The sequence below is a fragment of the Triturus cristatus genome, chromosome 4_1 (assembly GCF_964204655.1).
Source record: "Triturus cristatus chromosome 4_1, aTriCri1.1, whole genome shotgun sequence".
Taxonomy (NCBI): Eukaryota; Metazoa; Chordata; class Amphibia; order Caudata; family Salamandridae; genus Triturus; species Triturus cristatus.
Genome location: NC_140585.1, coordinates 1,108,327,680 through 1,108,352,480, shown reverse-complemented (window position 1 = coordinate 1,108,352,480; position 24,801 = coordinate 1,108,327,680). Strand labels below are relative to the sequence as shown.

Sequence of the window (24,801 nt, the reverse complement as noted above, 5' to 3'; positions counted from 1 at the left end):
AGAACGCTGTGTCAGGACTCGAAGCTTGTACGCAGCCCTGTGTGCATAGTGGAGCTCACGGGTAACCCAGTGAGAACACTGTGGCAAACAAACAATATCACTCCATCTTACTGGCACAAAATCATTACACTATCACTTGGTCAGTGCCCGAACCAGTGTTAGGACACTCTTCCTCGCCCACCAAATGGAGGCCCAAAACTCTTCAGCAAAAACACCCAACACTTCTCTCGTGTTCTGTACTCATTTGGCTGACCACGCTGCATCGCCACAAAAATGGAAAAAAAATGCATTGCCATTCTAGAGCCCTGGCTGTGTAAAGTACAAGGCCATCTACAAAGACAGAAACCTCTCTTGCTTCAGAAAAATCTCGAACATGCTCATTTCCAAACCCTCCTCACATTCACCATCAAGTACCTTGCGGTGATTGATTTTGGAGGGCTGCACCGTATAAGTTGCTAAAATTATGTGGTAGTGGGTGAGCGAATTATAGAGCATGGTTGACTAAAAAATGCAGCAAGGAAAAGGCGACTCATGCAGAATATGCAGCACATTCAGTGCTTTTTTCATTTTGTAATGCAATAATGCTCCCCTGTGAAAAGTTTCCACCAAGCCAACATCAGTTTATCACCTAAAAACAGCATTCACCAACTGAAAAGTGAATCGATCACCTTTGCAGAGAAACTGCCACTGCACTGAACCGCGTGTGGCATCGTTTTAGTAATTTTGATTTGTTTGAGTGAGAAACCCTTTTTGCTCGTTCTTGAGATCTGCGAATTTTGCAGCAGACAGTAGATTATATGGCAAGTGTGGTAAATCCTTAACTATGCAGAAAATGACACTGCCTTGGAAAAACATAATTCCACTCTTCCCACTTATAAATTTATCAATTTACAAACTGGAATCCTGACAGAGGAGACTCAGTATTTGTCCGTTCTATGATGACAGAATGCGTGTTTTTGAGTAACAATAGCACTTACAATTTATGTAAGAGCCAAAAAAACTTCAGTAAGTGGAGTGTGCAACATGAACAGCTAACATTGATGTGGCCCTTGGCAGGCAGGGTACAGGGTAGTTTGCAGTCCATCCGCTCCAGTGTGTGCCTCTGTGGCAGCATCCGAAAAACAAGGAAAAAAAATCGAAGATCCTGGATGCGGGTTATCTCTGGCTTTGATGCAGAAGTTTTGTCTGTGAGAAACGCATGCCCTGTATCTTCTTCGTTTCATCTTTTTTTTCAAACGTTTTTAGTTGGCAGTCATATCAGCAAAACTACCACTTGAATGCCTCCAGCAAGACTGCCCTGTTTCAAAGCAGAGACTTTATCGTGTGCAGACGCCTCTCCTGTTGTGACAAGGGCCTGATACCTGGGCAGTGAATGGTTCCTGTCCTAACTTGCTCGCTCATTCTGTCTGCATTTTGTGTGATTGCCCTACCACCGCCATTTTCTCTCCTGCATCCTTCTCACCCGCTTGTAATGGCCGCCAAGCCCTGTGCAAGCAAGTCCCTTGAGCTCCATCGACCACTCTCAAGTCTTCTAATAACTAACTGCAGGAGGTGCGCAATTCTCGTCACTCACTTTCTTAAAGCATTTGAAATATAAAGTTCAACTGGACAGAGTGGATGCAACAGTGCAATTGACAATGTAGGAGGTTCTAGAATCAGCACTTCATTAGTACGGGGAAGTCCTCTTGTTAGCATTTCATTTCACGGTTTTTAGCTCATCTGTGCCATTATAGAAGGGCATTAATCATATGATATTCAGTATCTTCTCTGTGCAGAACTGTAAAATCCCTAAACCTCGTCAGCTCACCATGGGCACACACATCAGCCTTTTTGATAATCTCTACTAAAATATTAATAGGACTGCTACTCACGGGTGTGGCCACGGTGAATTTTCTGCTTTGATGTGGGCGAGCTAAAAATGATGGAATGGAATGCCACTTGGAAGAATTTCCAGTGTTTATGAAGCTTTGGCGTCTGTTGCCATAACCAGCAAGAAGCTAGTGATGATGTGAGTACATGTACCAAGCAGGTGGCATTAATTGGGGGTAGAAGAAAGGTCTCCTGAACAGAGGCAGGCGTGGCATTTGGGAATTCATTAGAAAAAGAGATGATACACCTAGGGCTCGATTCACGAAAAAAAGTCGGAAAAATATAGATGGAAATCTACAGATCTTTACTGTTCACTTTTTCTTCGTCTTTCTATTCACAAAACATTCCCACAAGTATGCCACAAAAGATGTGCCAGCAACATGTTTTCAGGTGTACTGCTGGGACGGCCATGTAACTTTTTACATGCACAGAGCAGGAATAGGATCCCGGTGAATATGACATTTTTTCTTTTTTTTTCTTAAAGTTTAAATCATTTTCTCTGTGGAGTAAGCCTTTTTACTTCTTCTCTGGCAAATAAGTTGGTGGTACATTCCTCTTCCCACCCTGGAAGGGGAGTAATTCCAGCCTTGGGTTGGAGCAGCTTTATGACCATTGCCATGGAGGCAAGAGAAGGCAGAGGAGTTTGAGAATAGCCATTTACATGTTTGTGGGCATTCCCAAACTTCTAAGGCAAACCATGCTCCTAAACTCCCACTTTAACCCCTTCCTTTTAAAATTGTTTTTATTGTCATTTGCAATATAAACAGTAGCACGACACCTGGGGAGGGGGGTTGGAGGTGGGAGAGGAAATGGTCAGGAAGGACTAAGGGGAGAACAATCAGGAACCATGCCAGGGTTACACAATCTTGAGCAAAACAGCTTGTACAGTAGGCCGCCCATAATGTCCAATGAAAGCGCTTCTCGTGGCACGGGCCTAGTTTGTCGGTGCAAGGATGATAGAGGCACAATATAGGGCTTTCATCAGTGGCGGCCGGCGCAGGTGAGCGCGGTGAGGTGGTGAGGCGGGGCCCCACCGCACTTACCTGCACCAGCCGTGACTGGTTTATATAGATTATAACCCACTTTAACTACTTGAATAGGATTTAGGGCTGCAGAGCTCCGTATTCGTAGAGAACACCGCCCTTTCTGAATTCCTGTCAAGCGTAAAAAAAAAATGATTATAAATGTACATTTATGGCAAAAATGAGGTTTTAAGAGAGAAGGAAGTGAAGTTAAGGCAGGAGTATTGCACTTACGGATGCACTTCACTGAGGGATTCCCATAGTAGCTTTCAGCACACTGATCACAGTTCCTTCCACCGTACTCTGATTTGCACGGGCACGCACCTGTGAACTGTAATTGACAATCATGCATTAACATAGAGCCTCTGCATGGGCACACATATTTTTCTCTTGAAGTTCGCATCATGTTTTAGGAAGAGAGTAATTTTCAAGTAGGCACATACACAATCATACACATGATTTTTCTTTAAGTTAGCATGATGATATATGAGGCGGTGGATAATATGTAAACAGACACACACACATGGATTTTCTTTGTATACATCATAATTGAGGAGGGCAGATAATGTTTAAACAAGCACACGCACGTATTTTATCTTTCTAAGTTAACATCTTAATGTGTATGATGGGCAGATAATGCATAAGAAGACACACACGCAAAGACACACATGCATTTTCTATCTAAGCGGGATAATGAAGGAAGAGGGTGGATGATGTTTAAATGGACACAGGTGGACACATGCATTTGTTTCTAAGTTAGCGTCATAGGCGGCGGGTACATCATGTGTAAGCAAGCACACAGACAAACTCATGCAGTTGTCTCAGAAAGAGTGGGAGTTGAGAGGATAATGTGTGAACAGGCACGGGCACCACCTACCCACACGCATCCCACTAGTTAGCATCAGAATACAGGAGGAGGGCAGATAATGTGTAAGAAGGTCGCCCCCCCCACACTCACACACTCTCTCACCAAGTATCATAAAATAGGAGGGCAGATAATGTGTAAGAAGGTCGCCCCCCACACTCACACACTCTCTCACCAAGTATCATAAAATAGGAGGGCAGATAATGTGTAAGAAGGTCGCCCCCCCCACACTCACACACACTCACACACTCTCTCACCAAGTATCATAAAATAGGAGGGCAGATAATGTGTAAGAAGGTCGCCCCCCCACACTCACACACACTCACACACTCTCTCACCAAGTATCATAAAATAGGAGGGCAGATAATGTGTAAGAAGGTCGCCCCCCCACACTCACACACACTCACACACTATCTCACCAAGTATCATAAAATAGGAGGAGGGCAGATAATGTTAAGAGAGCCGGCACCAACAAAAGACAGGAGTCTGCTTGTTGTATGGGCCTTGATGCGGCTCGATTTTCTACGGTGGTCACCGAAAAACACACTTAGCTTGTTAAGGAGGCACTGGGGATAAAAACCAAACATGCTGGGACGTTAATAAACGCAGCGTCCTAGCTTTATTGCAAGGCTGCTCTGTCACAAAGGACCAGCAGGGTTCTCCAGCCAAGGGCCGGCCCTTTGAGGGCTTCACAGGCAGCAACCAGCCCTTCTCCACGGGGCTTTCCTTCCCACACCGCGCGTGTGAAGGTCGCACAATGCAGCTGCACCTATGTGACCGTGCACTTACAGAACTTAAGATAATGTAAGGTAAATACCCGAAAAGGTCAGTCATGGGTCACAGGAGTGTTTTAAATCAGGGCCAGCTCTAGGGCGGTGCGACCGGTGCCACCGCACCGGGTGATGACTGGGCATGGGGGCGCCTGTTTGCTAGTTTATTTGTGCTTAACTTGCTTAAGAGCACCTGTTTCCGCGTTCCCGGCCTCCAGCAATTTTGAGGCAACAATTACAATGTCAAGAAAACTCCGGTGATTAATGTTCTTCCAAGCAAGATCGCAGTTTTGTCTAGTAGAAGTGTTGTCTTGTGGAAGTTTTAATTAATGGCAAGGTAGTGCCGAGGGTTAATATGCCTGCTGCAAAGAACATGTACTATGCAGATCACAAAGTGAATGTAATGTAAACAGGTCAGTGGGTTGCTGCTTTTGTCAGAGACTTCCTTTTGTTAGTTGCAGTTTGCAGTGAGCTATTAACTGTCAAAGAACTGCCTGCAGACTTCAAGGTATAGATTAGATTTTATGGATTTTTTCCCTAGACTTTCATTATTCTAATGTTGCAAAAGGGTTCATTTGGGTACAAATTAGTTCTTATTATTAAAGAAAGCCCCAATCCACTGTGTTACATTTTAAATTCAGAGTTTGTGCTTCTCCACACCAAGTACTCTTCAACTATACTGCCTACCTGTATGGATGATATGTGAATCCACCCCTTATCCTTTGTCTTATGTAACATGTCCTATACACTGATTTACACACTTATGATTGATAGTCTCTGTGTAATGTGTGTGTTATGGAAAGTGCTCTGGCACCCTTCACTTTTATGAGTGAAGCTATAAAATTAATTAAATGCATTTGAGAGAGAGTGCTTATGGAAACTGTTAACCCCTTGCCTGCTCATGACGGAACCACTCCGTCATGAGCCACGGGCGCCGTGTGCTCATGACGGAGTGGTTCCTTCATGCTGCGGCCGTTGGCGGCCGCTCCGCCCATGCAGCACTGATTCCCCGCCTGTGCGGGCGAACAATGCAAGTGGGCGGAGTCGTGGTGGAACCACTCCGTCATGAGCACAGCGCGCCCGTGGCTCATGACGGAGTGGTTCCGTCACGAGCATGGCGGCGCCGCGCTGACCCCGAACCCCCCAGCGCCGCGGCGGAATTCGTGCCGCGGCAAAGGGGTTAAAGGGTGGTGGGGGGGAATCTGTGGAGAAGGTGGTCATTGGGGGGCACCAACAAATATTGTCGCACTGAGCGCCACCAGTGCTAAAGCCGGCAGATATGTTTATTGCTCTCTGCGACTTGTTCTGAACTTGGATGCCCGTGGAAGGGGCTACAAAATAACGCTGAGACCATCCAGATCATCCATATATCTTTAGCGCTAATATTCATTCACAGATACCGACGCAGTGCCGCGATTCACAGTCAGAGGACAGACAGAGACCACTGCTGAACGATAATCGGAGTGAGTCCACCGGACACAGCTCTCCAATGCCTCTTCTCCGGAAGCTAGAAAATAAATGGAAATTAACGAGGCTGTTAAAACATGTTTTTGTAAAGGTAAATCACCCGTTGGATGAAGACCAACTGTCTAAAGCTGAACACCACCAGGATCGCAATCGTGATCTTCGGAAAAGCACTTCACCGTGCAACTCCACCTGGTGGGCAACAGAGCAAAGACCAACACCCACCCCTACAACCATGCCAAGAACTTCTGGATTGTCATTGACTGCAAACTCTAGTCAACGCCACCACCGCCTCATGCTTCCATACCCTGAAGATGCTGAGAAAAGTTTTCAAATGGTTCTCAATCAGCACCAGGAAAACCGTCATGCAAGCCCTGGTCACAAGCAAACTGGCTACGGGAATACCCTCTATGCTGAGATCAGCAAATAATTCACCAGAAGGCTACAGACCATTCAGATCTCAGCAGCCAGAATCACTCTCAATCTCCCACGCTGCATTCACATCACACCACACATGAAAGAGCTCCATGGGCTTCCAATACACAAAAGAGGACAAATTCAAACTCCTCACTTACATTTTCAAGGCACTACAGAACACCTACAGTTCACAGTAGGCACAATACAAGAGTCCTAATGTTGTATGAAAAAAACAGCAGAACATTTGAAAAGCAAATACTCTTTTGGAATGCAACATTAAGTAAAACATGAAATGTAAACATAGACTACCACTGACGCTGAATACCCAAAAGAGTTTTAGTCAATGCAATGCTCCCGTTGTCTGTGTTGCCTGTTCCCATCCCCCCTCCCGTTGTCCGTGTTGCCTACCAGCCATAAGGGGGAAAAATGCTATGACAAGGCCAGTGCTGGCCCATCATAGAGCTTTTTTTCTAACTTTATTTTTATCCATGCCGTAGTGCCACACTGCTGTACAACATGGCCAAATGACATTGGCAAAGCCAGTGGCTTTCCATAGGCGAGACATATTGGCTTTGCCAATGCTTGTTCAGATACTGCAGCTGCTGGTGTGACTATCTCATGCATTCCTTGTGGAGCAGGTTTTTTTACACTCTTCTTCCCTTTCCAGTGTTCCTGGCTGCAGCATGGCTATCAAAAGTCTCTAACGCAAAACTACTTAGCTGAAATCAACATGTCACCCTGATTGGTTCTGACTACACTGACCCCTGGCTACCTGCTTTCCGGAAGTCTGCAAAAAGCAGGATAAAGAAGATGATTCACCTACTCTGAACTGGAAGAAGAATCTGGAATTTAAAGAAATCTTGCTCTTTTGATTGCTTTGCCTGCCCTCCAAAGTGGGATAAATACTCAACCTCAGCGGCCAAGGGTTTTCCACTTCTACTAACTTTAAGTAAACGCCGCACACCCACCTAAGGGGGACATTGCTCAGATACAGGACTCTTGCCAGTCATCTTCTTCGTTATAACCAGGGGTAATCTCTGGACTCTGGTGCATCTTGCTGCTGTGGCCTGATAGTGACATAGCTAGACTTATTTGCCGCCCGGGGGTCAGGGCTGGACTGGCTGCAGCAGGCAACAGTTGTTTTCCCAGTGTGCCAGAAGGGTGGGGGCTGGTTTTGGACCGTTGGGGGCCATTTTTGATACAGGGGGACGGTTTTGCAGCAGTGCTGCAATATCGGCCCCCTGTACCAAAAGCAGCAACAGTGTTTGCCACGAGCAAACACATACAAACACGGCTAGTCTGACTCAATTGCCAGGGTCGGTTTGTGTTCCCAGTCCAGCCCTGCCGGGGTTTGCTGCTCGGTGGAGGTAAGAGCGGGGGTGGGGCGGGCATTCGACAGGCAACTTGTTCTGGGTGGGGGTCGACATACGACTTGTTCTCTGGTGGGGGTGTGGGGGGTGGTAGTCTACAGACAACTTGCTCACCTCTGCGCGGCCCCCCCAAAAAGTGCCACCAGGGGTGGACAGCCCATTCCCCACCCCCCTTCCCCCCAGTACGCCACTGTGATCGGACCAGAAGCAGCGGAGTTGAATACCCCCTCTAGGTCGGGAGCTGACCCCAAGAAATTTGCACGAAGCTCAAAGCTGACTGGTCGAAGCTGCCTGGGATCAAACAGAATCCGAAGATACCAGACAATAGTACACTTGGGAGAGTGCCACTACTCCTCCCCAGTGCGCTGCCCAGTCCCGCCCCACAAAACTGCCTCAGCACTGAAAAATAAAATAATATCATTGTGTTATTATCATTTTATTTTTTATTTTTTACTGTGCTGAAAGGCAGTGGGGTGACGCTGCTCCACCTTAGCGGAGGAGCCACCCCTGCATTACAAGCTGATCTACCAGGGTCTAAGAATTGTTTGATGTATTTATTCAGCCCATCAGTGATCCATACGACTAATGCAGACAGAACAATGAGCTAATGAGACAATCAACATCCACTCCATCAGCGCAGTAATGAAAAAACAGGAACATTGAAAATACAGAGCTACAAGAAAACCAAAGACCTACATCTTGCCATGGACAGTGTCTGCAGAGTGCTTGTGAATGATTTTAATGATTTCCTGCACTCACAGGGCCCAATTCACAAAGGGCCACCAGAGGCCCCGCAGTCGTGGCAGGACCCCAGCATTACAGTTTCTAATTGCGAAGGTCTCGCCACGAGTGCGGGCTGCAACTACGACTGCGGGCCTTCGCACGAGTACAGAGGCCCTTTGTGAACCTGGGCCTTGGAATGGTAGGCTCATGTTGTGGTAGCCAGCTGCCTCTTTTAAAGAAACACATTCTAATTTCCAAACACTAGATGGTAAAGGGCAGGGCTTAACCATGAAGAGCATGGCATTGCCCCTGGCATATTGATTCTAGTGCTAAGATGGTGATCTTGTGCCCATGAACAGCCAATTTGGGCCTTAAGATCACTGGCATGGAGGTGGCTGTATTTAGGCCAGTGTTTCACAAATACAGAGAAGAAGAGAAAGCTGCTTGTGTCCTAGCAAGGAAATATCATTTCTGGTGAAGGGCCTCATTATAATCAGGAATACACAACAAATATATTCAACTTTCAACATTCAAGTGATGCATTGAAAAGGATCAAGTTAGATTCTTTGGCTTATAAAACAAAACATTGGTACTTCCTGGTCCCGTGTGAGCCTGTATGGTGACATTGGTTGTGCTTTAGGATATCTTGCCTGATTGCATTCGTTGCTTTCGGAAGTGTTGGGGTCACAGTCGCAGAACTGGCAGCCCTCTCCTCTGACCATGTTCCATGTTCCAGGGGCACACTGGTCACAGTTTATGCCGATCACATTGGGTAAACATGGACATTGGCCAGTTTCTTGGTCACAGACACACTGCTCGTAGCCTTCATCTGGAGGACACTCGATTGGGTTGATACCCTGAGAGTTGCAAGTGCATCCTTAAAAGAAGTAAAAACACAGACAGGCATGATTTTCGAGTTTTATTCAAGGAGAAATACATCTTTGAATCACTTCTTGTGTTGGCATGCTCACCTTGTCTATTACTCACCGGCTTCTGTTGAAAAGCTCGTTCAGAGGCCCCTGTCCGTTACTTGCTCTTGTATGTATGAATGCATGTATGTATTGGTAACTGTAGAAATCAAGCCTAGCTGGGCATCAACAATGCACTAAACACAGCCAGCCACTTAGAAGCCCTTGTGAAAACATACTTCACATCCCTTCCTTTGTAGAGACCTTCAGAGTTTCAAATTGGAATTTTCAGGCATACTTTATTTTTGCATTTACTATGAGATATCTTTCCAGAACTACAAACATCTAACTAATTCACCTTGATGCTTGCATTAGTAACACCCAGCCTGGATTACTGCAACACCACCAACCCTGGGTTCCCAGTGAAAACACTCCAAAAGCAGTGAGTTGTACAACTTGAGTCTTGTTGGGCCTTTGTCTGCCCAGTGAGATTAGGGCGGTAATACCCCCATGTGCTGATGGTAAAAGGAAGACGAAGGTTCAAGACTCGGTATGAAACACAATGGTGTTAACACAGTGGCTTAGTACTACTCCTGGAACGCCCTTCAGCCATATCAAACAGACCTATGCCTACCAATTGTCATCTGCTTAGCTGGATAACAGGCTCTAAGCCCCATTTAGGTTAATTAGATAAATACATGGATGTATAAATAAATAAATATTTGACCACCAACACTACCCACAAGTTTATTAAATACCAGCGCCTGAGCTTTCTCGTCTTCACTTAATAAAGACGTTTGCACGGAATACTTCAGATCAAAACTTTACCAACATGCAATACTAGTAGCCAAAAGGGACACCTAGGAGACTGGACAGTCACCCCTCTAACTCCACCATGATCATCATGGAGTGCCCCCTCTGGAATGGGTTTGACTGCCCCATTCTAAATGCCTCACTCACTACAACCTCCAAAGATGCGACATTCAATACATTTGCATACAACGAGACAAGTGTGCAAGCATCAGCAAGAAGGCAGCATTGGGTGATTTTTTTTCCGGACATTGTTCTGTTGCCCAGGGCCTATGGCAGGCGACTGCTCTGCACTTACTCTTACAGTTCCGCTCGAGCGCAGATCCGAAGTAGCCAGGCCTGCAGAACTGGCAGTTGGGCCCATGCGTGTTGTGAAGGCAGTTCAAGCACTCCCCGGTGACCCTGTCACAGGAGGCCGGGTCTGTGACGTCAATGTTGTTGTTACAAGAACATGGGGCACACTTTTCTCCCTTCTGTCTGATGTTTCCAAAAAACCCAGGAGGGCATTCATTGCACTGGTTGCCTAAGGAAAACAAAAAACAAAAATGAATTCAAAATTATATAATAGCAAGTGGTGGGCCTAAAGGTGTGGGCCCCAAAGAACATTTCATGTTTGTGGCCCAGGATTGAGAGAGGAGTCAGGCAGGTAAAGAAGAAACAACGAAATGCTATCGTTCGAGCTTTGTGAATGATTACCAACTACGAGTCCCCTGAATAGGGCTAAATAGGGCTGTAAGCAGACCTAAAGGTTGCTAGCAAGAGGGGTAAGTGTGATTGAAAATAAAAGTGATATTTTATTTTCATCAGCTCATTAGTATCAAAACATTTGATTTCATTTAGAACAGATCTGTTTAAACCTTGCTGTAGAAAATTGAGTTGCTGATTGGGGGGTAAGGGTGATGGAGCAAGGTTTTGAGGAAAAGAAACTTGCTCGGATCAACCTCTCATTAACAGGTACTAATAATAAGAAATAGTAGATAAAAGAAAACTAACTGTTGGAAAACGAGGCAGCATCTGTGAGGCCTGCACAAATAACATGACTACATTTGTCCTTCACTGGGAACCAAACACCCAATTGTAGCGCCTGACTCTCAGAGGGTAGCGTTGCAGAGCAGTCTGAGGCTTACTCAAGGGAGGTGGTGTGGGCTAGTAATCGCCATTTGCAGGTGCACAAAAATAACACTCAATAATTGATTGTCCAGTCTGTACTTTGCTTTATAAAAGTAAGAGTACATTTATTAAACACACACACCACTCAATACTATGCACCAATTTACAAATATACATAAGCTGTTGGAATTACTTTGTGACATTGCATAACATCTCCACCCCTCCCGCAGGGGGGGTGGGGTCTAGTACCACCACTCCCATATATGCACATCAACTTGCCCCCATGCCGTTAGTTGAACATAACCTTGACCGAGGGCCCTGCGCACTGGCACCATCCCAGTGGCGACCCACCCCATTACCTCAACAAGCATTAAAAAGGGGTAAACCTGCCTTGGTGACACATGGCCCTGACTGAGCATCTCCTACTGACCATAAAGTATGCACCTCTATATCTTAAGGGCTAGCAGTCGGGGGACTTCACCTAAGCGCAGCAGCAAGAATCCATGTTTACACACACTTTAGAATGACAGTACTCATCACCTTAGTTAATCATTTGAATGCATTGCAATTACAGCCCCTAAAGGCATCACAGATGAAATCACAGGATTACGCATATACAGCCAGACACCCTAGCAGGACTGTCTGGCAACATAACCCCACTTGGCTTATGACATCACCTTACACCAGCACATCCCATTAAACAGATGAATTTCAGTCCCTCTGAAAGAAATAACCATCAGTAAATGCATTTCGGTGCAGTTACACCACTTCACCTCCAAGGGATGCCCTTCTCCAGACATCCCCAACTCAGTCCTTCCCTCCGTGATGCACTTCGCAGTACACCCTCGGCTGTAAAACATACGTTCCAGCCCAGAATGTGATAGATGCTGGCTGAGCCCTTGAGGGGTTATTCTTTCAGATGCCCCATGAAACTTATGGGGGGACGGTTCTCCGTTAGGCTGGGGGAGACTGCGGTGCTCCTGCAGCCCCCATGCACTGTCTTTCACTCATGAGGGTGACCCCCTCCTCTGGGGGCCACCAGGCGCCAAAAACTATGTTCTCCCCATGCCTTGCAAGGCATTATGGGGCGCTTAGAGCTCCCTCCTGTGAATAATAGATGAGCGGCTCTCCCGCTGTGCCGGGGAGAGCCGCGCTGGCGATGCTGGCGGCTTCGCCGCTTCTCCTCCCTTTGGTGGGGGGCCCGGTCCCAACCGGACCCCCAGGTGCCGCTAGGCGACTCGGGGAGCCCACCCCCGGCCGCTCTTTCTGATTTCTGGGGCCCGGTCCCACCCGGGCCCCTCGCGCCTCCGCTCTTCCTGCTCGGGGTCCCGGTCCCACCCGGGACCCCAGCATGCCTCCTTGAGGGAGGGCAGCCCGGGGAGCCCACCCCCGGCTGCCCCCGCCGGCTCCCCGCACGGCCAGCACCCTTGCGTGCTGCCGCGGGAGCCGGCACGACTCTTCTCGTCTGCCCGCTCCAGCGGGCAGACACGCAGCCTTCACAATGGAGCGGTTTTTCGGGGGGAGTGCAGCGGCACTTCCCCCCACCTCCTCCACACTCGGGGCCCGGGGATGGGGTAACGGGCCCCCGAACATCTTCGGGTGGGCGTGACGGCGCTCCCCCTCGCTCCGTATCGGTGGGGGCCAGGGTGGGCTCCTGGCCCCCTGCCTAGGGCCATCTTCATAGGGAGCACGACGGCGCTCCCCATCCACCTTTTTCGGCGGGGGCCAGGGTAGGCTCCTGGCACCCCGCGGGGGTACCTTCACGGGGTGTGCGACGGCGCACCCTGACTTTTCTTCCTTGGGGGGCAGCCCCCGGGACCTGACCCACCCCGGGGGCAGTTGCCAGACCGGCAGAGGAGCCCCACGTGCTTCGGCATCGGTCCCATCAAAGGTCAAAGGTCGTGTACCTTCTGGGGGGCATATCTCAGCCCCCAGGGGTCCGATCTTCTCCATTTTTGCGTCCTCTTGCTCCTGGTGGCGCCCCCCAGCCACTGGGTGCACTCTCCTTCCTCCCCCGAGTCTCCAAGGGGGTGCCCTATGCAGGGAACGGTCTTCACTGGCTCCCTGCGCCTGCCTTTCGCCTGGCTCTGGTTCCGGGCCCCTCCTTTCCCTGCGCAGAGGCCACTGCTCCTGCGCACCGGTCCTGGGCTCTTCTTCTGGTGCTGTTAGGGTCCTGGGGGCAGTCAGGGGGTCTCCCCTTCCAACTGCCCATTGCGCCAGGCTCCAGCACCTTCAACATCCGCCGACCACACCCCAGAGAGAGCTTCTCTTCCTGTGCAAGCACTTTTTAAAAGTTGAGTAGGGGGCTGGCAGGAAGTCCCTGTTGGTCCTATCAAACAGCGACACATCACTTTCCTGCCCCTGCTCCCTCCTTCTTGTCCAGCCTCTGGGTTTGTTCAAAATGGCGTCGTCCAGTGTCTCTGGCCACATAGCCTCTGAAACCCAACTCCTTCCACGCTGCCTTCCCTCCTTGGTGCAGCCTGGTGCCTGGCACCCAGCGACAGCAGTTGATGGATTGGCCTGCAGCCCCTCCCATCTTCCTTTCGTGGAGAGGAGGCCCTAGCTTGTGGAAGAAAGGTTATCAATCCATCCAGCTGAGGTCAGCTCTCAGCCTGGGTCTGGTCCTGGCTGGCTCAGAGGAATATGACAGTTCTGGATGACCCAAAAGCAGTACAAATATGACTTTGGACTCTGCAGAATACTTCTTTTCACATTTGCTACAGTGGACTTAAGTGCGTGTCTGGAATCTGTAGGCCTAATTAAAGTGAAACTAGCCCCTGGCTCCACATTCCCATAGTGGAATAAGGAAGTGAAAACACAGTAAAACACACTGACATTCCCTGGCATGTCTCTTCCATCCTGAGTTCACTGTGGGTGAGTCCCAACTTATGAGGCTCCCCCACAGTAAAAGCTCCACAATAAGGTGCTCAAAAAGCGAAAAATCCGGGCGGCCCATAGTGTCAGAACCACCTTCTAACACTAACATACACACGACATTTACATATGGGGATAAGAGCTTTTGTGCATGCTTAAATAACAAAGAATAATTGCTACGTAACTGAAATCCCGCTTGAAACCGAAAATTGTTGTGTGCATGTGCGAACCAGAACCGTGAAAATAACCATGTGATTAACCCATGTGAGAGGGATATTCTCACGCATGCGCAAAGAGTTACTAACTGTAGGTCTCGAGGCACCGCTTGCCTGGCATATGCTTGCATGAATTTAATTTATTAATAGTGTGCTTTTGGGCCTGATGTGCTAAGTCAAGGGAAAAGATGGCGGTTGAAACGTAACACAAGTTGAGTATGCGCACTGAAGTTTTGAAGAGACCTGTTGACCGGACCATTGACAGGCTGCCAAGAGCCAAGGACAGAAGCCTGGGAACGCTCTTCAACTGTGGAATTATAAATAAATTTGTATCTAATCTGTTTCTGTGAATGTGTGTGAAAGGAAATGTCACCGGAAAATGAATAAATTAAATGGGAAGGGTTTGTTAGACAAAAAGTTCAGAATGACAGCATGAGGTGATGACAACTCCACTGCTCCTGCCCAATCAAAATCCGTGATCCACTGAGACTTGCAACTTTTGAGGGTGGGACATGCAGAAATAAAGACTATAACTAGAGTGAATTAAGTTAAGAAAGGGATTGACAATGCTGAGTGAGGTGTAGTCGAGAGCTGCTGCTGGAAGAGAACAGACTGGGAAGATTCAATCCTGAAAGACAGCCTAATTAGATTGATGATTTGTGGGTGAATATTGAGGAGGGAGAGAGTGTAAGAGAGGGATGCGCTCTGGTGTGTCGGGGTTCTAGAGAAGTGTAGTAAGTATCATCCTATCCTGCACCTGTCCTATAGTCTTTGTCTCCTGACTCTTAATCAGGTGACCTCCACCAGTCCTTTTGGCCGGGGGTTGGGTTTTCCCGTTTCACCATTTGGTAAATATTATTCTGTCTTAAAATTTGCATATCTTTTGCAGAGTATGAGTTATTATGTCTTTTGACTCTTCATCTATCACTCCTAATGCATTAAAATTGTTGAATGTGTCTGTAATTTGAATGTAATTTGATAAATGAATTTTCTCTCCCATGAAAGTTGATGGAGTTTGCACTGTGAATCTGTACAAATGAGGGTTCATTTTGAATGAGTTATTAGGTAAAATTCATTGAATCTTACCCGGAGTATGTGATTATTTTATTGAAAGCTATAAAATAGACTAATGAATTTGTTAATATCACCATCGACTACTTGACTAATGGTCCATTGACCAAAGGAAGAGTGTTGATCTGTGAAGGTTAGTTAGACATTGACTAATTCAGATCAAGGTGAAAATAAAACTTGACCCCCAGCAAAACAGTCAGGAAACTTGAATGTGTATTGGCCCATTTTTTAATAATTTGCTGATTGTGAAATGTTCATCCTGGCCTTTTGCTGGATCAAGGGGAGGTGGGGGAGAATCCCTACTCAAGCATCAACCACAGTTCTTGTCAGGCTGAAAAACAAGCAAACCCCAAATTAACCTGTGCTCAACTCTATGGTAGCTTGGCACAAAGCAGTCAGGCCTCACTTAGAGGCCATTTGTAAAGTATATATTTAGCACTTTGAACTTTAGTAAAGTGAAAACACAATAAAATAAAAACCCACACCAATTTAGAAAGGTAGAGAACATTTTAATAAATGATTTAGCACCAAAACAAGCAGAACCAGAGGTATGAAAGTTTTAAAAATTTAGGTAAAAATAGCGTTTAAAAGCACAGAGAGCCAACTGTGGTTACCTGGTCAGTCCAGGCCGACTGCAATGAAGCGCAGGCCAAATACAGGGACCAAGTTAGGCCCGTTGAACAAACTACCTTATGTCCTTGGTGTGTGGTGTATGCGTTGTTGCTTTGCAAGTCTTCATGTCTTCTGGCATTGGTTCCGATGAAGCTGCGCCGCGAGGCTTTGTGTTGCTATGAGTCAGTTCTGGTGTGCTGCGTATCGAAGCTTGGTGGGGCTTTGCGTCACTTTGCATTGGTTCTGATGAAGCAGGCAGCTTTGAGGCAGGGCTTCACGTCACTCTGCATCGGTTTTGATGAAGCCGGCAGTTGTGTGGCAAAGCTTTGTGGGGTTTTGCGTCACTTGGCATCGATTCCAATGAGGCTGGCACCTGTCCTGTGAGGCTTTGCGCTGCTTTGCATCAGTTCTGATGGGGACCACAGCTGGACTGGCAGAGCTCCTTTATACCCACTTCCAGGCATCCAGGGCGAGACACCACTTGGGGGGTTAGGACTCACAGCAGGCAGAGTCCAGGGTTCAAGATGGTTGGAGCCTTCTCTGTCCCTGAGCAGTGCTCGAAATGGAAAAATAGAAGTGCAGGTACTCTGTACCAGAGTACTTTCTTGTTTCTGAGAAATACCAGTACTCTCCAATTAAAAGTATTATGTCTCTCTGAAGAAGTGCAGGTACTCTCCCTCTCAAAAAAAAAAGTGCTGGTACTTAGTACCGGATAGTACCGGCCCATTTAAAGCACTGTCCCTGAGGCTCTAATCAGGAGGCCAGCCAACTAGCCCTCGAAGTCATTCTGGTGGTACTGATACAGGGCCAGCACTTCCCACTCAAGCAGCAGGACAGCAGAGAAGAAAGGGCAGCAGAGTAGCAGTCCTTCTTGGAGTAGAGCAGCACAGCCATCCTTTTGAGTCTTCCACTGGTCCAGAGGTGTACTGAAGAATTCGGTCTAATGGTTCACTATTTATCCTTTGTGCCAGCTTTGATGTAGGAGAAGCTTCTAGAGGGTTCCACCCCCACAGAGGTGCTTGGAAGGCCCTGCCTCCCTGCCCTGGCCCCAGCTTGTCTGGGGGCACAAAAGACTAGTGTGATACCCTTGGTAAGTGCTCTGAGGCAGAGTCTTTGTAATGTGCAAGTGTGATAGGTGACAGTTCCGCCCTCAATCAAGTCAGAGACGGCCCATCCTGCCAGCACCTATTTCCCCTTTGTATCACTATCTCTGGGAGTAATACACAAAGACCAACTGCCAGCTACACCTAGTCATGTGAACCAAGATAGAGGCTGCAGGCACCAAATGGCTGGGGCAAGAAAATGCAACCTTTCTAAAAGTGACATTTACGGAATACTGACTTAAAATTCGAATTTACCATTCAATCAATCAATCAATCAATCAATCAGTCAAAGACATTTGTACAGCACGCAGCTACATCAGCTGAGGCATCCTGGCGCTCAAACCAAGACTGAAGAATAGACTGGCCAGCACAATCTAAGCTTCACTGAAGAGCCATGTTTTTAGATCTTTCCTCAATCCCTGTTCCGTCTCGGCCATGCGTATGTGGGTAGGCCGGTAATTCAGCACTTAGCCGTCCGTACTGAGAATGGCCTACCACCTCATCGTGCTTTGGCAAACCTTGGAGTGCGAAGGAGTCGCAGGTGGTTAGATCTCAAGACTCGCTCCTGCTGGTACATGCTAAGCCTATTCCTGAGATAGTTAGGCCCTATGCCCCTTAAGGCTCTGAAGCCAAATGTCAGTGCTTTACACTCAATCTTCTTGGTAACCGGAAGCCAATGAAGTTGCCTCAAATGGGGGGAGATCTGATGGCAAAAAGATACCCGAAGAATGAGCCTAGCTGCCATATTCTGTATTATTTGTAAATTATGAATCCGAAAAGCTGGAAGCCCCAGATGCACTCTATTGTCGTAATCCAAATGCGAGGTCACCAACGCATGGACAATGATCTTTCGGGTCTCCTCTGGGAGAAAACGCAATAGGTTTCCAACAGATCTCAACTTAACAAAACAGGAGGAAGAAATATGCCGGATTGAGGCCTCAAAAGAGAAACCTAATCCCTAGATTTTTAGCAGATGCAACCGGTATTGGTGGGAGATTCAATTCAGAAGGCCACCAAAGGCTAGATAGAGGGAATGCCGACTGACTAAAACAGAGCACCATTAAAGATAGTTTTAAATTACAATTCTTTAGACACCAAACTTGATATCCCTATCTGTTCACAATTGAAAGCTGTCACTTATTAAATGTAATAAGGTAACTCAATGTTATCCTATGGAAGAGGCAGGACATGCAGTAGTGAAAAACAAATGTAAGGCTTTTTTACCACCAGAACATGTAAAAGTTAAAAGTACATGTCCAACTTTTTAAATACTCTGAGGAAATGCCTCTTTTGCCAAGCCGTGAATAAAGCAGCAAAAATGAATTCGCTAGTTGATGATAAAAGTATATTTTTGTGGCGAGCCCATGCATGGATAACAATTCAAACGTATGTCACATTGCAACCGGCAACTTACCTACATCTAACTTATCTGGTGTATTTTAAGAAAAAACTATTGACTATGCGCCTAGGTGATCCACCATCTCTGTCAGACAAACCAGTATGGCGATATAAAGGCTAAAGAATGTGCAGACTATGTGATAAAGACTTTGTGCATTCGGTCTGTATATGTCCCAAATTGAACAACGTGCGTCGAGCACTTTTAAAACGCTTATTTAATGAGCAAGGGATTCGAACGTGTAGAACAGCCATCATGAGAAGTCTGGACTCCACAGATCCTCAGTTAAATTGTAAACTTCTGAAGTTTTTACAATCTCATGACAAAGCAGTAAAATAGAACTATAAGTAGTATACAACAGCACAAGGATCTTTTCCAGACGTAAGACTATAAGATATTGATATGATGATAAAACCAATAGCAGGATGTCGATATCTAGAACTGTGGAATTTTCGTTTTTTACAGACGCACACGCCACATTAACAAAATGGTGAAGTGTACCTACAATTATGAACTGAATTAATTTTATAACGTTCTATTTTAACAAATCCAAGATATTCTTCTGTGTTGCACCAATCAATGTGTTTAAGAAAATTGATTATTTTTAAAAAAAAGCGTTTTTTTAATATGTATTCAACTGTATTGTGCTGGTTTTTATTAACTAATAACAATAAAGAATAAACTGAAACGCCTCTCATTGTATGGTCACCCCTAAGTTTTTGGACTGATGCTCTCTCCTGTAGAGTCGAAGACAGAAGTAGCTAGGGGAAGAAGGAAACAAGTCAGTTTGGGCAGTGACTGTGATGAGAGAGAACTTCTCTGCACTACTGTGGGCTACAATAAAGACAGTGCATGCCAATACCTGTGTCGGACAGACACAACATCTGGTGACGAAGGTGTATCTAGTTAATTTGTTGTTTTTATGTGGCACTCACGTAGTTAGGAGGTCGCTGCAGAGTACGAACAAAACAGACAAACCTTTGACATCATTAAATGGAAAATTGCACTGGAGTCCTCTAGTACGCTTACTGTAATATAACACAAATACATGCATTTTACATCATTGGCACTTCAGTGATCATAACTTGGAAATTCCAAATGAACGGGATAGATACATACAAGTTTATCGCTTCTTAAAGCTGCCCTTGAATTTCTCTATCAATATTACTTCATAAATGGATTGTGTTCGGGTCTTTTTGATAGTGGGTGTGTATTGCATGGGATGTGCATGCGATCGGATCTCACTTGGGGTGACCAGGTGTCCCGGATTTGCTGGGACACTCCAGGGTTTTCTCCAGCTGCCCCTGCAGATTTTTGCAAATTTGTCTCATGTGCCGGTTTTCAGAGAGGGTCCACAATGCAGAAATGCAAATTTATAAATTTATTTCAGTGTGAGGAGGGGATGGGTCCTTGGAGAGGGCGGGCCTCGGGAGCCTCTTTGACCCTCACCAAGCCCCCATCCCTTAAAAAACAAAAAAAACACAAAGGGTCGCCAAGGTGTTTTAACAACATTTAGAGGACATTGGCTCCTCAGAGCTTCCAAAGACGAACTGGAAAGCCACTTGGTGCAGTAGATTCCAGGTCATTTTCTCTTCCTCCATGTGATTTCGGAGCGAGTGCATGGGACACACGATGGAACCGCATGAGTTGGCAGGTCTGACAATGGGATGCATGCTTGTTTGTGTTCTACAGTAGGCAGCAGCTGCTCCTCCGCTATGGCGGGGAGTGTCACCCCCACCCCCCAGCACTTTAAAAAATGCAAAAATAAACAATCATAAAAGGGGTTTAACCCTTTTTATTATCGTTTTATTTAGCTTGGGGCGGGGCCAGGGTTATGATCAGCTGGAGAGGAGTGGTGGGCTCTACATACACTGCGCATGTGGTTTTTGGCCGGCAGTTTTAGTCTGGCCAAAAACCACATGCACAGTGACTCCTCTCCAACCCCAGCTGCATTGCTGGGGTTGGAGAGAGCAGGCAGGCACAGATTCCCAGTCTGTCCTGGAGCGCACATCATGGCACTCAGGCCAATAGCAGCTTTAGGATTGGCCACAGGGTAGGCTGGGAGCCTGTGCCTGCCTGCAGCTGCGTGGAAGAGCACGACGCCATGTTGGAGGGCTGCAGGTAACTTTTCTTGCATTTGTTGTCCCTCCCCTACATTTTGATTTTAATCTCCGTTGTCCCCCGTTAGACCCACCCTCCCCGGCTCCCTTTTCCCAATACCATCCGCTCCTGACAATAGGACTAGCTATCAGCCGTTAATCGAAAGCAAGTTAATTATTATTCTTTTTATGCAGATTTATATAGCGCGAACTCGACCCGAAGGTATTGCAGCGCTTTACAAGAGCACCGGTTACGTTACACAAGGACACATTCAGGCACGGGGAGATGAAGTGATTTGCCTAGAATCACAGGATGTGGAGGCGACCCCGAGGCTCGAACCCTGGTTTCCAAAAACCAAAGTTGAAAATCTAGCCGTCAGACCACAACCTCTCCCCAGTTAACAGATATGATACTGGCTTTAAAAATCCATTTTTTTTATTTCCTTAGTACCTCGTTGTGTGTGTTTCTGTGTTGATGAGCTCTGTCGTGCCCCTCGGTGGATGTAAAGCTAAAGTCCTTGTTCCATTTGTGGCGAAATGTCCCGAGTTTTGGTTTTTAAAATCCTAGTCACCCTAATCTCAGGTTCGCTCTATAATGGATGCCACGAAAAATGACGGCTAGATTAATGCACACTCATCAAAGAAGGATCAGGATCCCTTTTAAAAAATTTTTTTTTAGTATTTACAAGAGTTTTTGAAAGAGTCTGCAACGCATATCATTATTTATTCATGTCTGGCAGGAAGCCTTCCCATCCTTAACTTCTGGCTTTTTCCAGGTAATGACTTTTCGTAGTGTCAGAGTTCCCTCTAGTGGCTTTATGCGGAAATACTTTACACTACATTACTGTGTCTATTTAATTTTTCATTGTGCTCCTTAAAAGTTCTGAAAGATTAAGAAAATGATTCAGTGCAAGAGTTTAGAAGAATTCTGCATGACATTTTTTAAAATGGCGAGCAAAAGCGTGTTTTTCTACTGAAAACTCGAACGTGTACCCAAAAGAAGAACACGAAAGGGTTTTTGTCTACTGAGGCGTTCTTTTGCACATGATGTCCCACACTGTGTGAAAAAGAGACGCTCAGCCAGAGACATTTAAAGGCATGGCCAAAGTGGGCTCTGGCCCAGGAACCCAGCTTTTCAGCACCCCACCCCCCCGAAATAGGTCCAGATCTGTTTTGCAGAGAGTCTTGCCCTGAATACCTTTAACAATTTTTAAATAGATTGAAATACCGTTTTCCTTTAATTTATTTTTAATGTTGGTGATGCGTGCGAGTCAATTACAGACATTTTGCAGAGAAAGTGTATTTATGTTTCATTCATCATCCATACAGTTTCTTTTAGATCCAGACAGGACCTCACAAATGAGAAATGGGAGGGGATCACAGAGATTATTTGCAGTAAAATTAGTGGGATGCTGCTGTGCTACTATACTGAAAACGCACATCACTATCCCTGAATATTAGATGGGAACACGTTTAGAATTTGGACAAGTGCGCCTGTGCACTGTGAGTGACCTGGCCAAAGAGAGTATGAAAGAGCTGAAACTGGATCATAAATGTAAAGCTGTTCTGAACACGGGCCCCCAAAATACATTTGGCCCAGGGGCCCTAAATCCTTAAAAATGACCCTGCGCTCAGCGGTGGATTATGCAGCTCCCAAATGGCTTACAGGTGTCCCAAAGAGATAAAGATGCTCAGTGGTATTAACTTGAATGACATGGATACTAGCTGTCGAATATTTGGACTGCGCTTCACTAAGCGCAACAGCAAAGTGCAGAGAGCACTGAAAAACAGCAAGACTTTTTCCTTAGATATTAACAAAGTCTTTTTGTTCAGCACATGTTTTCCATCCACAGAGACTGGGCAGTGGCATAACGAGGCTTGAGGGGCGCCTCCCTACGGACTCACTCACTCACTCAGCCCTAGAAATGTTCATTTTCTTTCTCTTGCCCTGACCAGTGTCCAGATTCCCCCTCCTCTTGTCATCCTTTAGGGAAACTGCTAAACTCTTAGGATACTATCCATTTGGGAGTTCCTCGACCCCCCTCCCTTTCATTCCCATTTACCATACTAACATGAACTAAGGACCCACCCTTTTGAACAAATGCTTTTATTGTGCTAGTAGTGTCACTTTAGAGTTTGCACTCATGGTGCTCTCCTCCCCTGATTTCTGTTCCTTACTTTTGTGAATATGACACTGTAGGAAGCTGACTCTGTATATACTATACCAAAGTGAGGTATAGTGTGCACAGAGTCCAGTGGAACCCCAAAGGTAAGCAGAGGTAAAGTTTAGATAGAACCTTACTATCTATTTGTGGTAGTGTGGTCGAGCAGCAAGGCAGTATCAGAGGACCGTGTTAAGCATTTTTTGTACCCACTCAATCAGCAAATGAATTCACACATTTAAAGACTGAACTTCAGACCAATTGGTTTTGTATAAAAATACGCTGTGAATTTGCTGCCACCACTGCTGATACTCTGCTAGGGAGCGGGACAGGACCACAAGTTCCAGGCTCCTTTGCAGCACGCCGCCGCCACCGACGCCTGTACCACGCACCTGGAGTCGCTTTAAAAAGCTCCTGAGGGCTCCCGCAGTGCAGGAACGCCCATGAATTTACTGCCACCACTGCTGATACTCTGCTGGGGAGCAGGACAGGACCACCAGTCCCAGGCTTCTTTGCGGCATGCTGCCACCACCGACGCCTGTACCACGCACCTGTTGGAGCTTTAAAAAGCTCCTGATTGCTCCCGCAGCGTGGCACGCCCGTGAATTTGCTGTCACCACTGCTGATACTCTGCTGGGGAGCGGAACAGGACCACAAGTCCTAAGCTCCTTTGCGTCACGCCATCGCCACCAACGCCAGTACCACACGCCTGGAGGCGCTTTAAAAAGCTCCTGAGGGCTCCAGCAGCGCGGGATGCCCGTGAATTTGCTGCCACCACTGCTGATACTCTGCTGGGGAGCGGGACAGGACCACATGTCACAGGCTCCTTTGCAGCACGCCGCTACCACCGATGCCTGTACCACTCGCCTGGAGGCGCTTTAAAATGCTCCTGAGGGCTCCTGCAGCGCGGAACACCCATGAAGTTGCTGCCACCACTGCTGATACTCTGCTGGGGAGCGGGCCTGGACCACAAGTCCCAGGCTCCTTTGCGGCATGCCGCCACCACCAACGCCTGTACCATGCACCTGGAGGCGCTTTAAAAAGCTCCTGAGGGCTCCCGCAACGCGGGATGCGCGCGGGCGTGCCCGGGCAAAGCCCAGGCCAAGGGCAGGTCCGTCTGCGCCCGTCAGAGCCCGAAGAAGGCTGGGCTGGGCCATCCCTTTTGGTTCTGATAGCGGATTCACCAGGGCTGTTAACCTTATCGGACAGTTCACACAAGGTTAGTGCTATTACCAATCGATGTGTGTTTGCCACCCCCAGAAGCTCTAGGAAGCATCCTCCTTCCCGTGGCTACTATCCCTCCAGCCTGTCATAGTCTAAAAAAATATTCTGACTCCTTAGCAAACCCTTTCAACACAAACTACTGGTAAGCATCATTTTGGCCAAAATCTTCTTGAATAATTCTGTGCCACTGCTACTGCCACCACCAGCCATGGGTAAACGCACATGCACAGGGAGAAATTCTGTCGCCTTGCAATCTGCACCTCCCTCACAACCAACTTCAATTGATAAAATGCTACAAAGGGCAATTGGAGCAGTTGCTACGGAAATTGAGTTGACTGAAAGGTGTCTCTCACTAACTCTGGGTATAGCCCCATGTTCCATCACTCATGATTCTGACAGTTCCTCCTCACCCCCATTCCTAACTCTGGATGCACCATTAGATCTCCCAAGGACACGCAGAAAGGCCTGTGTAGCAAACATTGCTGAGATGTTTTCGGAGAGCACCGGCAAAAAACAAAGGGAAACACAAATTTGTTACAAACTTGGGTCCCAAGCGGAAAAAAGAACCGGAGAACAGTGACATGGGGGTAACTGAATCAGGGGCTTTACCACAGCTGAACCTTGAGCAATCACTTTGGATGACTAACCTAGTGATGGACCTCCAAGTACAATTCAGGTCCATTGTAAGTGACAAACTCAATATTCTATTGGACCAGG

General features: G+C 46.9%; 1 protein-coding gene across 2 annotated transcripts in view; it reads right to left on the bottom strand.

The window, feature by feature from the left end:
• Nucleotides 1–24,801, bottom strand: part of LAMB4 (laminin subunit beta 4) — a 572,267-nt gene that overhangs the window by 169,171 nt on the left and 378,295 nt on the right. For both annotated transcript variants that reach the window (XM_085654108.1, XM_085654109.1), the window contains exons 23-25: nucleotides 10,517–10,741; nucleotides 9,151–9,377; nucleotides 3,126–3,222 (exon numbers count right to left, since the gene is read on the bottom strand). In XM_085654108.1, the coding sequence (XP_085510234.1) occupies nucleotides 3,126–3,222; nucleotides 9,151–9,377; nucleotides 10,517–10,741 (549 nt within the window). The remainder of the gene's footprint in view (nucleotides 1–3,125; nucleotides 3,223–9,150; nucleotides 9,378–10,516; nucleotides 10,742–24,801) is intronic.